At 35.1% G+C, this 12,963-nt stretch overlaps 2 protein-coding genes across 2 annotated transcripts; one reads left to right on the top strand and one right to left on the bottom strand.

Annotated features, from left to right (window-relative positions):
• Positions 1 to 7,294: 7,294 nt before the first annotated feature.
• On the bottom strand, positions 7,295 to 12,310 carry LOC125842043 (F-box/kelch-repeat protein At3g23880-like). Its single transcript, XM_049521239.1, has 2 exons — positions 10,991 to 12,310; positions 7,295 to 7,546 (listed from the first exon to the last, which is right to left on the bottom strand). The coding sequence occupies exon 1, from the start codon at positions 12,227 to 12,229 to the stop codon at positions 10,994 to 10,996; it is 1,236 nt and encodes a 411-aa protein (XP_049377196.1). The 5' UTR covers positions 12,230 to 12,310; the 3' UTR covers positions 7,295 to 7,546; positions 10,991 to 10,993.
• LOC125843232 (F-box/kelch-repeat protein At3g06240-like) lies at positions 8,982 to 10,080 on the top strand. Its single transcript, XM_049522442.1, has 2 exons — positions 8,982 to 9,066; positions 9,398 to 10,080. The coding sequence occupies exons 1-2, from the start codon at positions 8,982 to 8,984 to the stop codon at positions 10,078 to 10,080; spliced, it is 768 nt and encodes a 255-aa protein (XP_049378399.1).
• Positions 12,311 to 12,963: the final 653 nt, after the last annotated feature.

Raw genomic sequence — 12,963 nt, 5'->3', positions numbered from 1 at the left:
TTGATATAATATGATAATAATCAAAATTTTAATATAAAATGAATAAACCAAAAAATAAACAGGGAAAGAAAGGAAGATGATTGTCATCAATCCCTATTAAATCATTGAATTAAGTGTGATAATTAAAGTATTATTTACTCCACTTTCAAATCATCCGTTCAATTCATGTTATTGTAGATTTATTTTAATTATGGTGTAAATAAAAATTAGTTTATGAAAAATGATTTAGTATAAGGATAAAATGGTAAATCAACTTTGAAGACAAGAGCTTTATAAAAAATGATTTAGTACAAGGGCAAAATGGTAAATCAACTTTGAAGACAAGAGCTTCCCACTTTTAATAATATATGATATATGATATGTTTAGATATAATCTATTTTCGCCCTATTTGTGTGTCACCTCTCCATAGTTGGGATATATATAATTTCAAGAACAATTACTATTAAATGGTCAGACATCTGTAAATGATAGAAATAGAAATGGAATGTGTCCTTCAATGAATTATCATTGCCAACAAAAATCATGATTGAAATTCTATCAAGGCTTTCGGTAAAATCCCTCTTGAAATTCAGGTGTGTTTCTAAATCTTAGTTCTTGCAATGGATTAGTTTTTCTTTGAGATGAAGAAAATGATTTTTCCTTTTTATGTAATCCAACTATTAGAAAGCACAAAAAATTGCCTTTTTCTACATCTAGATGAAAACAATACCATTTCACATATGGTTTTGGGTTTGATGAACTAAATGATGATTATAAAGTAGTGGGTATTTTTTTATAATTATATTAATGACGATTCAGATGACGTTGTTGTCAAAGTTTATAGTCTAAAGATCGATTCTTGGACTAGTGTTGATTATTGTAGGGAGAGATTCTTTATCAAAGAAACTGTTGATAATTATGGGATAAGATGGAGACATCATTTGTTTTGATTTAGCTAAATGAGAAATGGGATAAGATGGAGAAGCCTTCATATGAAGCAGGAGAGACTGAATTGTCTCGGAACGTTGGGAAGTGTTCTTTGTGTCTTTTGTGATTACCATGAAACTCATTTAGGTGTTTGGGATACGAAGGAGTATGGGTTAAAAAATCTTGGATAAAGGCGTTAACCAACAAGTATCCAATTGACCAAAGTGGTTTGCATCCACTCCTATTCATGTCAAATAAAGGTGAAATGGTGTTCTTGATTCAATCAAGATTCATGATATATGATTCAAAAGATGACAATATCCAAATCTTACTAACCTTGAAGGCAATCTTGACGTGGAAATCTACATTGAAAGCTTAGTTTTTCCTTTTCTCAACTGATGGGATAGAGAATAATCCAGCAAAAGAAAGGCGGAAAAAGCTTAGATCAAAACAATGCAGTAACAAATAAATTGTAAGAGTACTTTTTTAAAAAAAAATCAAATTTGAGCTCGGAGCTCTTTTATTCAATCAAAAAGAACCAAAGTACATGTCCGCTTGGCCCAACTTTAAAATGGAAAGTTAGCCCATAAATGACTAGCCTCTTTCTATTTCTAACCCTATTTCCAACTCTTTCCTTAACTTTTGTTTCCAAAATCTCTTCTTTCATGTTTCTAGCTGCGCCGCCTTCTTGCTTCTTCCTTTCATGAATCTTCAGTTTCTCCGCCGCCTTCTTTAGACCATCAGTGTTCGACCATGGTTGTGTGCCACTACTCATCTTCCACAGCTTCAAAAGGTATTGCACCTGTTTATCTTCCTCCTCCTTTGAGTGTCTAATCTCTCCTTCTTTTGTAGGTATGTGTACCGGTTCAAAGTTCCAGTTGGTCTCTAAGAGGAGCTTAGACAAGTGCTTTTGACTTCAATGTCTCAGGTATGCCTTCTTCCCTCTTTCTACCTGTGTCATGATCTTTGATTAACGTTTCAAGGACATTTTTTCCAATTCTAAGTGTCAATGATCGCTACTCAGTATAAAACCCAACTAATGAGTTGGGGTCGAATCCCACAGGGAGTGGTACGTGTTTGAGAGTCAAGTGAGAAGTATGAACATGGTCAAATCAGTCATAGGAATAGAAATTATTGAATAAAAACATCATTCAAATCAGGGGGTGACACAGAATGTCAAATAAGGGGTTTTGGTTTGAAATTATCAACTACAAACAGTGGTAAACAATACGAAATAACAATAATAAGACGGGTTCTTGGGATGTGATTCGATTATAGGCTAATATAGACAAATTGGTATTTGCAACTATTACAAAATAACTAAATATTAGTGAGTAAGCTAGGCTATAGAGGAGGTAAACTTTCTCTCGAACAATTTACCCCGAATCAAGTCGATTTCTCTCGAACATCAACAAGCAAGCAAAATAAGAACAACCCACACCTTAGTCCATTAATTCTCTAGAGTTGAATGTGTGGAATTGGGTTTAGGATTCATTCTCTCGAGTTGAACCCATGACAACCCAATACCCATTGACCATAAATCAATAAGCTTAGTTTTAAAACCTCTCTCTCGAGCAAGCCAAAAACACAAGGGTAGAACTGTATTTGCAACTACAATTTTTAAATTAAACCACAATTAATGATTGAACTCATTTCTAAACAACATTTAAACTAACAATTAGCAATACCCATAATCTTAATCAGCACATAATCACATAATCACACCCCAAGAATTGGAGTTTTAGCTAGACATCATAAAAAGATAAAAATCGTTACCAAATTGAGTTTCCTTCAACTGGGTAAGATTGATTTTGTCTTTACAATGGTCCAATTCGAAGAATCTCAAAGACCCACTTCCAATTTCTCAAAAGCGAAAAACCTCAATTCTTCAAAGCTAAGGAAAACTAGAGAAAACTTGTCTCACAGTTCAAAACTTAATATTAATCTAAAATATTATGATATCCGATACTAAACTAAATGTTCAGAAATGCATTTATAGTCACCAAAAATATGCTGCAAAGAGTCACTCGGCCAAGTAAGTCGGGCTCGTCGAACCACTTGGCGATCCACCCTTTGGTCATTTCCATCGCCATTCTACTTTGGCCTTCAGCATCCTCAAGGTCTGTAACGTTGGGCGATGCAACACTGCATCGCATAACCACTCGACGATCAGCCGACTGCTCCTTTCTCTAGCCAACTTGGTTCTTTCCTTCAGGGCTTGGCATACTGGAACTTTAGGCGGGCAAACAGCCGTTTGGTGACTCGCCAAGTGGACTTGGCGATCACCAAGCTTGCTTTTCTTCATTCTTTCAGCTCGCTTCGTTCCTTTTTGCAAATTAGTGTCCTTGCTTTGTTCCTAAATCCATATACCTGGAAATCAAGGGTTTTACATCAGTTATTGGCACAAAATAAGCATTTGATGACACTAAATCATTGTAAATAAATCCCTAAATGAGTCCAAATCTCGGACTCATCAATCTTGCATTTTCTGATATTTGGATCTCACATAGTTGTTAGCGGTGGAGCCAAATATGTTGCTCTCGAGCTTCCTCTCTTTGACACTGGAAGGTGTGCTTTGGACTCCAATCTGACTGATTTTAGCTAGTGTCCCTTTTTGTAAACTCATAGCCTAGACTAGGTAGATCTTTATATCTCGCAGATTTAACGCCCTGGTAGTGGCAAAAATTTTAAATGTAAATATAAACTTGGTGAGGCTCTCCATTTCTTGATTAGTGTATATGTCGTCCATGCTGGCTATTTATATTTGTTATCTTTCTTCTCTTGATTCTCAAATTTATGATTTGTGTTTTATCCATGTTTAGAATTCTTCTGCACTTTGTTGGTAGTTGCTCAAATTGCCTGTATTCATATATCTCCAACTTATTGTATGCACTATTAGCAATGGCATCTGTTAGTTGATTTCCTTCCCTATATATATGCTGAACTTTGAAACTGTGTTGTTCCACTATTTGTCTTACTTTTTCCATTATGTCTAGCATCTCCGAAGGTATTTTCCATTCCCTAAGTATCACTTTCATGATACCTAGTGAATCTTTTTCTATAATGACCTTCCTCAGTTTGTTTTTTATACAAAAACTTAGCCCTCTCAGAACTGATGTGGCCTCCGCCATGTTATTTGTGGAAATTCCTATCTCTTGAGCTTCTGCAAAGACCAATTCTCCCCTTTCATCTCTTACACAAAAGGCATAAGTGTTGTCTCATGGGTTTCCTCTTGAAGACCCATCTGTGTTGCACTTAAACCAACTTGCTTCTGGCATTTTCCAGGTCACACTTTTGTGAAACAGTTTAGGTTTGTAATGTGTGAAATATATAACCACTTCTTCCCAGGTAGATGGAAATTGGATCCAAGGGTAGGTTTGTTTTATGAACTGGTTTATTGTGTTTTGACACTGTTGAACCAGTTCAAAAAAACTCACCTCCCTTTCATGTCTCCTAGCATTTCTCTGCTTCCATAATTCCCACAAAAGAGTCGCTGGTACTATCTTGAAGATCTTTTGTATTTTGGTAGTACTCTTGACCTTCCACCATGAGTTTATAAGCTGTTGTAGATGCACTCCATTTAGTTCAATGCCTGCACAAGAAGCAAACTTCTTCCATAGCTTTTGGGCTATGGGAGATGTTAGAAATGCATGCTCCATCGATTCATGTTCGTACTCTTCATAACAATGACATCTCGAGGCAATGTGTATCCTCATTCTCTTCAGATTATCATCTGTGGATATTTTCTTCCTCCACACCCTCCAAAGAAAAAAACTGATTTTGAGAGGTAAACCCTTTATCCACACATTCGACAACCATTTTTTTTCCTCTCTCCTTTTCCTCATCATCCTGAATGTTGATTGGACTGTGAATTCCCCATTTGTATTGCTCATCCACCTAGGGCAGTCTGCTTCGTAACCAATCTTTGGTTTGATACTCTCAATAATGTAATTAGTCATGTCTTCAGAGATAATACTCTAAAGTTTCTCTTTATGCCAACCATTATTGTCAATGAAATCTCTTACCTCCAAGTTTGATCTTTCTATGCCTCCATCCTCAATAAAGTATAAAGCTCCTTGTTGTGTCCGGTTGTCATACCAAAAACTACACTTTCCTACTCTTATTTTCCACCAAATTTCATGCTCCACCTCTTCCCTAATCTGAATCAACATTTTGCATACATGTGACGCTCCACTCCCTTTGGCCATGACTGGATGATATTTTTTGCAATATTTGTTCCACATATAAGTTTCCCACAATGAGTTGGTTGCCATTCTAAAATTCCACCACAACTTAGCAAACAAAGCCTTAGCGACATCATGAAGAGATCTAAATCCTACTTCACCTTCCTTATGGGGGTAACAATTTAAACTAATTGAGAAGTAAACAATTTAAAATCTTAAAAGATCTTAAAGGGGAAAGGGGGATGTTGAAAATATTATTTAAGTACTAGATGTTTTAAAGTCAAGTAAATAAAACATGCTTGTTGATTTTAAAAGATATGGTTGGTTCATCTTTTGGGGAATTAAATTAAGGAACCTTAAAATTAATTTTGCAAATAAAGCACACAATAACAAATAAATAAATAAATAAGGAAGGAAAGAATTGGGTTGCTGAGATTTGCGAAGAAAAAGGGCCCAAGTTTTTGGTCTTTTAAAGTGTTGAAGCCAATTGAAAGATTTTGGCTAAAAATTGTAATCACACAATAGCCCAAATAAATTTCAAAGGTAACCGAATCAAAGAATTTGGTCAAAACTTAAACAAGTCCAATTAATACGAATTAATTAAAGAGCTTCTTACATTTAACGAAATAAAATAATTAACTTAATTATAAACTAACCAATTTAAATAACTCAAAATTAATACTACAAATTATACTAAACTAAATTAATAAAATATTTATTTTAACAATGTAGAAATCTTTTGATATGGTTTTCAAATATTTATAAAATATACTAATTACATATATAATTATATGAAATATATTTATTATTCAAAATACTATAAAAATCGATGGAAATTACTTAAAATAACCTTGAAACTATTTAAATTTTATAAGGCTAATTATTCTAAAACGTTTGAAAATTAAGAAGCTCAAAAATTAATTATTATCGGGGAGGGTCAAAATTGGGTGTCAACAGATTACAGTACATGAGCAACAAGTATTTGTCTTCCCCCATAAGATAAGAATTTGTTTTGCCAGCACATCACTCTTTTATTGATTTTAGCTAGGATGTATTCAAAATGTGATATCTTTTTTCTCCCATAGAACACTGGACATCCTAGGTATGTGAATGGAAAATTACCCTGTTGTATCCCCGTCCATCTTCTTAGTCTCTGTCCTGACACAATTGGAGCCTTCTCATGAACGTAGAAAAAACACTTGTTCTTGTTAATCATCTGACTTGACACTTGTTCATAATCTGCTAGAACCTTCATCATCTTTTTCAGTGACTTCTTATCCCCCGAGCAAAACAAAATGGTATCATCCGCATATGACAAGTGATTTATGTTTGGAGACCATTTGGGCATGCCATAACCCCTATACTCTCCATCTTCCTGTAATTTATTCAGTCCAGGGGGCAATACCTTTGTAGCTATGATAAACAAAGTTGGTGACAAGGGATCCCCTTGCTTTAAGCCCCTAGATGACTGAAAGAATGAGTACCAATTATTTGATGTCAATCTCCAAATCATGTTAATCATTCTCTCCGAAAATCCAAATTTCCTTAGGACCTTCGTAAGGAATATCCAAAAGACCCTATCATATGCTTTAGCCATATCCAGTTTCACCATTTGTTTCTCATATTGATATCTCTTATTATTTCTTGTGCAAGGAGCACATTTTCTGTAATGCTTCTTCCTCGAATGAAACCAGATTGGTTTGGGTAAATGAGTGTGGGAAGGATAATAGCAATTATTTCATGTATCAACCTTGAGATGATTTTATTGATAAAAGTACTCAAACTTATTGGTCTTAAATCAGTAAGAGTACTTCCTTCTCAAATGCTTTCAAATTTTGTTTATCATTTCAAATATACAACACAACGTGAGTTGTGATGTATTAGTGAAAGTTATAATTGAAAAAAAACGCCCCCTATTATTCGATTTTAGTTGTCCATGATTTCTAATATAGTTTCAGCAATTTTATATATGCTAATAACTGTAAAGTTATAATTGAAACAACAAGGGATAAGGCAGAAGTACCTCCCTAGAATATGACCGAAATCTCAGAAACACACTTAAACTTAACTAGGGTCCTATTACACTTAAGTGTGTCCTGAGATTTCGGTCATAGTCTAGGGGGTTACTTGTGCCTTATCCCAAACGACACCTCATATAACAATAACACGATTTTCATCTCAAGAAAGTAATATCCAACTCAAGATTACTGAATATGGTACATGAAGAAACAAGATAAGTAATGGTAGTGCATTATCAAATACAACATTGTGACAAATGCAGTTAAGCTGGAAAAATCAACTGACAGCCAACCTCGGCTTGTCGCGAATACTGTTTGGAATCTATGTAAAACAAACTTAAGAACTGCAATACATGCAAAGTATAGCTGATTGAGAACACGAACAACTCTTTCATTTCCAAACTCTTTTGATCATTCACCACCTTTCGACGTCTAATCTGCAAAACAAGTTCAAAGCAGTTCAGGCTCACAGTTGAAAAAAAATACAACATGATCACAATATTCCAAATATGAAACAAAAGACAATAATCTATCAACTAGCTAAGTACATATTCCCCCTCGCTAAATTCAGAATCCCCGCCTGGGCTCATTATACTAATTGGCAAGCTCAACTTAAATAGGGTCCTTTAGGGAAAGTAATTGAGCACCGAATTTCCACACAGTATCCAAAGCCTTTTTCTGGTGTTGTAGAAGTTTAGCAGCAGAGATACTATTAGCATCAAAAGCACCTATATTGATATTAATCTGGTGCATATCGACACAGTTTCCAATGGACTATAGCTCTGTCTCACTGCCAGCAGATAGATAAACGAAGAGATTAAAATATCACTTTGGCCTACTGAATTGCACGCCTTCTATTTTTTTGGGTTGCAGATCTCTCTGCTTATAGCAGAAATACAGTTATGGAAAGCTAACAGAACTACAGAAGAGCAGTGACAAAGAACACATAATAAACTCGAATCAAGAAATAACACGACCTCCAAAAACACTAAATACACAACACCCAAAGGTATGGCCTAGTGATCAATGAAGTCACTTGAAGTGGATTGAGAACCCTGGGGTCTCTCATGTTCAAATCCCAACGTAGACCAAAAATAAAACACCAGGTGATTTCTTCTCATCTGTCCTAACCTTGTTGGACAAAGTTATCTAATACCTATTGCTGCGGGTGGGAGGTGGCAAGTATCCTATGGAATTAGTCGAGGAGTGCGAAAGCTAGCCCGAACACCGCGGTCATAAAAAAAAACTATATACATAAGTAAAATAGGCAATGAAAAATGATATCTACCTAATGGAAATATATACTTAACAATCTATCCAAGCACCTTCTGGGTTGAACGAATTTGAAATCCATACACTAGCAAGAAATAATACATCATATTCAGGCATAACTAATGTGATGTTGTGACTCACATGGTTCACATAAAATCTTTCCATAACGATTTTGAATAGATTTCAAGTTCTCGCACTTTTGTTGTCATATGAACTTGACTGAAGAAATAACTAGGCGGGCAGAACTGATTTATGCACAAATGGAATAAGCAAAGAAAAACTATATCAGTCTGAGAAACAAATTATCAACAATCTATCCATGCTCCTTGTAGATTCAATTATTAGATATCCATAAGAGTCACTCTCATGGTTAACATCAAAACATTCGGCACACATTCCAATGCATATCTCAGAACCAACCCTTCTATCTCGGGCAAAAGCACAATGCACTTCAATCTACACTACCTTAGAATAGATAGGCCTATATAAAACAAACCTTACACTCCACCCTTACGATCAAAGCAGCTAAACTTAGCAATAAGCAAACAAAAACTATATCAGTCTTGCTTATGTCAGTGTAACTTTCAAAGTGCAACTCAAATGGAACCCGAATTCTCCAATGGTACTCAATTTCCATCAAACTCAGTGCCGGATTCGATCTTGACAATTCCTGTTCTGCCAGCAGGTCGGTCTCTCTTGAGGCTTCCAGTAAAACCCCTCTTGAAATTCAGGTCGGTTTCTAAATCTTGGCTTGCTTTAATCTCTAGTACTAAATTTATCAAGACTCATCTCAATCTATCTGCTAATAACAAGAATAAGGAAGACACCCACCATGTACCTTTTTTTGGATGTTGGTGAAGAGAAATGTAATTATAAAGAATGTCCTCTTAAATCTTTATTTCATGACTCTGTTACCGAGGCTCTTGAAATTGATTTTCCCATTGAAAATGACATTCATGGGCTCTATTCTATGGGTTCTTGCAATGGATTGATTTATCTTGCCCGTTATTGTGTAGGATATTCCCTTTTATGGATTCCAACAACTAGAAAGTACAAGGATTTGCCTCTTTTTAGACCTAGATCGGAAAAACACAAATGTGCTGCATATGGTTTTGGATATGATGAGCTCCATGATGATTATAAGATAGTTCTTATTTCTTATAATGATATTATTCGCAGTTCAGATGATGTTATGGTCAAAGTATATAGTCTAAAGAGTGATTCTTGGACTAGTGTTGATTATTGTGATGAGACATTCTATAGGAAAAAGTGTGCTGGTTATTATGAGTATAGATTAAATTGTGGAGGTTTGTTTGTGGATGGGAAGCTTCATTGGGATGCTTATATTTATGATCCTGAATTTGATCCAGTTGAGTATTCAGGTAGGAACATTATTTCTTTTGATTTAGCTAATGAGAAATGGGAAAAGGTGGGGAAGCCCTCCTATGGAGAAGGAGAGACTGAAATGTGTGTGGTAACGTTGGGAAGTGATATATGTGTTTTTACTGATTATAAGACAACTCATTTAGCTGCTTGGGTTATGAAGGAGTATGGTAATAAAGAACCTTGGATAAAGATGTTTACCATCACACATCCAACTAATCCAAACTGGTATCCAACCTTTTTCGTGTCAATTAAAGGTGAAAACTTGATGGTGTTAATATGGAGTAACTTCCATGATATACATTTCCAAAGGTGAATCATTAAGATATTCAAATATTACTAATTGTCATGACGGTCAATATGCTCAATTCTACCTTGAAAGCCTAGTTTTCCCTTTTTCAACCCGAGGGGCAGAGAATGCAGAAAAAGCTCATAACTTGTAAGAGTACTTTCTTCTCAAGTGTTTTAAAATTTGTTTGTTATGTCAAATATAGAATAAGATGTGCATGTGAAGGATATCTTCTGGACTAGTTTTGGTGTGCTCCTTGCTGCTAATAGCTAGATGTATATTTTCTTCAGTTCTAACTTCTCATTCTCTTTACTATTTTGGTCATTTCTTTCACTTCGACAGTAGTACTGACATAAGCAAGACCACATTGCAAGGATAAAGAATTTAGGTAGCTACGTTTAGCTGCTTTGATCATGAGGGTGGGGTGTAAGGTTCGTTTAATAGAGCCCTATCTATTCTAAGGTAGTGTAGATTGAAGTGCAAGATTTTTTACCTCAATTGAATGGCTCACAACAGATGCAAATCAGCAAATAGAACATACAGAGACTGTTAGCATTCATATATCAATACATAGTTGCATGCGCAGGTCTGTCAAACAATTTTCCTTTCAGTGAATTGGGTCAAAATTCCAAAATATCAATACAAAGTTGATAGCATGACATATAAAGAATAAGAGGCGTCGACATTTATAGATATGAAGTGTTAAAAGTGGATTGAGAACCACAAGGTATCAGGCTCAAATTCCAACAGAGGATACAAAAACACTAGGTTATTTCTTCTCATCTGTCCTAGTCTTGATAGATAGAGTTACATGTTGTTAGTGGGAGGTGACAAGTATCACAAGAAAATATACATCTAGCTATTAGCAGCAATGACTTGTTCTATATTTGAAATATCAAACAAAAATTTAAAGAAGTTGAGAAGAAAGTAGTCTTACAAATTATTTGTTTCTCAATTGTTTTGATCTGAGCTTTTTCGGCCTTTGTTTTGTTGCTTTCTCTGTCACTTCAGTTGAAAAAGGACAAACTAAGCTTTCGACGTATATTGCCACTCCATGGAAGTCATTGCAGTTAATAACATGTGGATATCTGAATGCGTCGTCTTTTGAATCGTACATAATGGAAGTAATTGTTCTTAATGCCACCAGCATTTCACCTTTATTTGACATGAACAGAGGTGGACATAAATCTTTCTTAATTGGATACGTGATGGTAAACTTCTTTATCCAAGACTCTTTAACCCCATATCCATTCATAACCCAAACACCTAACTGAGTTTTGTTGTAATCCCTAAAGACACAAAAATCACTTCCCAACATTCCCATACACATATCAGTCTCTCCTACTCCATACGAGGGCTTCTCCACCTTTTCCCATTTCTCATTAGCTAAATCAAAACAAATAATTCTCCTGCACTTACGCACATCATCGAAATTAGGACTAAAAGTAATCGTATCCCAATGCAGCTTCCCATTAGCAAAAAAACCAGAATCTCTTAATCTCATTGTTCTACCAGAGTCATCAGTATTTAATATCTCCTCATCACAATAATCAATATTAGTCCAAGAATCACTTTTTAGACTATATATTTTGACCTCACTCCCATGTGAACGGCCTGATATATAAAAAATACCCACTACCTTATAATCGTCACGAAGCTCATCATATCCAAAACCATAATCGTCATAGTAGTTCTTCCATCTAGGTCTAGGATTAGGCAATTTCTTATGCATTCTAGTTGTTGGATTCCATAAAAGCAAATATCCTATATAACCCATAAGCAAAATCAATCCATTGCAAGAACCCAAAATATCGATAAGTTTACTGTTGTCTTCAATGGGATACTTCAAGTCAAAAGCCTCAGTAACAGAGTCATTAAATAAAGACCTAAAAAGACATTCTTTGAAATTCCACTTACAATCTCTATTCTGAATAGAAATAAGCACATGGTGATTACTAGCTGATAAACTGAGATGGTTTTTGATAAATTCACGGCTAGAGATTAAAGCAAGCCAAAATTTCGATACAGACCTGAATTTCAAGAGGGATTTCACGGGAACCCTCAAAAGGATTTCAGTGATGAGTTCAGGTGGCAGGATTTCAGTCAAGTTCGAATCTTCCATTGGATTTGATGGAAATGGAGCTCTTTTTCTGCGATTGGCGGCTTTAGAAGCCATTTGAGTTGCAGAAATTTTGAGTTGTGAATACCTAATTCTACTGATATATTCTTTTAAGGGAAGTTTTGGTAAGAAGGATGTGTTTGGGATTGTTTGTTCATATACTATATTTATCGTCATTGTAAATTTGAAAGGATATCCTTCATTTTCAAGCGGAGAAAGTTGAATTCATGAGATGAACACATAACTGCCAGCAGATTGTGCCGTTGTATTTTTTTGAATGTAGTTGTTAAACGCGTGATAAATCATTTATGAGTTGAGAAAATTTATCTATCAACATCTCGTTTAATTCATCTACCTATTCATTTTGATTTGCTAAGATCGCCCTTACCCTTTATAAGCATTGCTAAATTTGAATTTTTGGAGTGATGGAAGATATTAAGCTTTCCTCTATGGAAGTATCACTCTTTGGATCTGTTCTTGCTCGCATATTTGTTGTGAAAGTGTATTTTATCCATTAAAGGCCACAAATAAGATTTCTATCAAACTGGCATTAACTGTCACTATTTGTGTAGATTTTGAAACAACTAGTCGAAAATCGCCTTCAAAGACTATGGCCTTTTCCACCAAATGGTTCATTGGCGTCCATTATATCTCTAAAGCTTCTGTCGACTGTTTCAATTGTGTGGCGCTTGACCATGAGTTCTGCTTTGTCCTATATAATTGTTCTAAGGGGAGTTTCATTTGTTGTCGCGATCATAATTAGAGAAATGAATTTTAAATTAAAACAGATA

The sequence above is a fragment of the Solanum stenotomum genome, chromosome 10 (genome assembly GCF_019186545.1).
Source record: "Solanum stenotomum isolate F172 chromosome 10, ASM1918654v1, whole genome shotgun sequence".
Taxonomy (NCBI): domain Eukaryota; kingdom Viridiplantae; phylum Streptophyta; class Magnoliopsida; order Solanales; family Solanaceae; genus Solanum; species Solanum stenotomum.
This window is presented reverse-complemented; position numbering and strand designations above follow the sequence as displayed.

Bases quoted from the DNA above. Each gene is read 5' to 3' on its own strand.
- LOC125843232 (XM_049522442.1), top strand. From the start codon at position 8,982: ATGGAACCCGAATTCTCCAATGGTACTCAATTTCCATCAAACTCAGTG. The intron at 9,067-9,397 runs GTCGGTCTCTCT...GTTATTGTGTAG, and splicing joins AATTCCTGTTCTGCCAGCAG to GATATTCCCTTTTATGGATT.
- LOC125842043 (XM_049521239.1), bottom strand. From the start codon at position 12,229: ATGGCTTCTAAAGCCGCCAATCGCAGAAAAAGAGCTCCATTTCCATCA.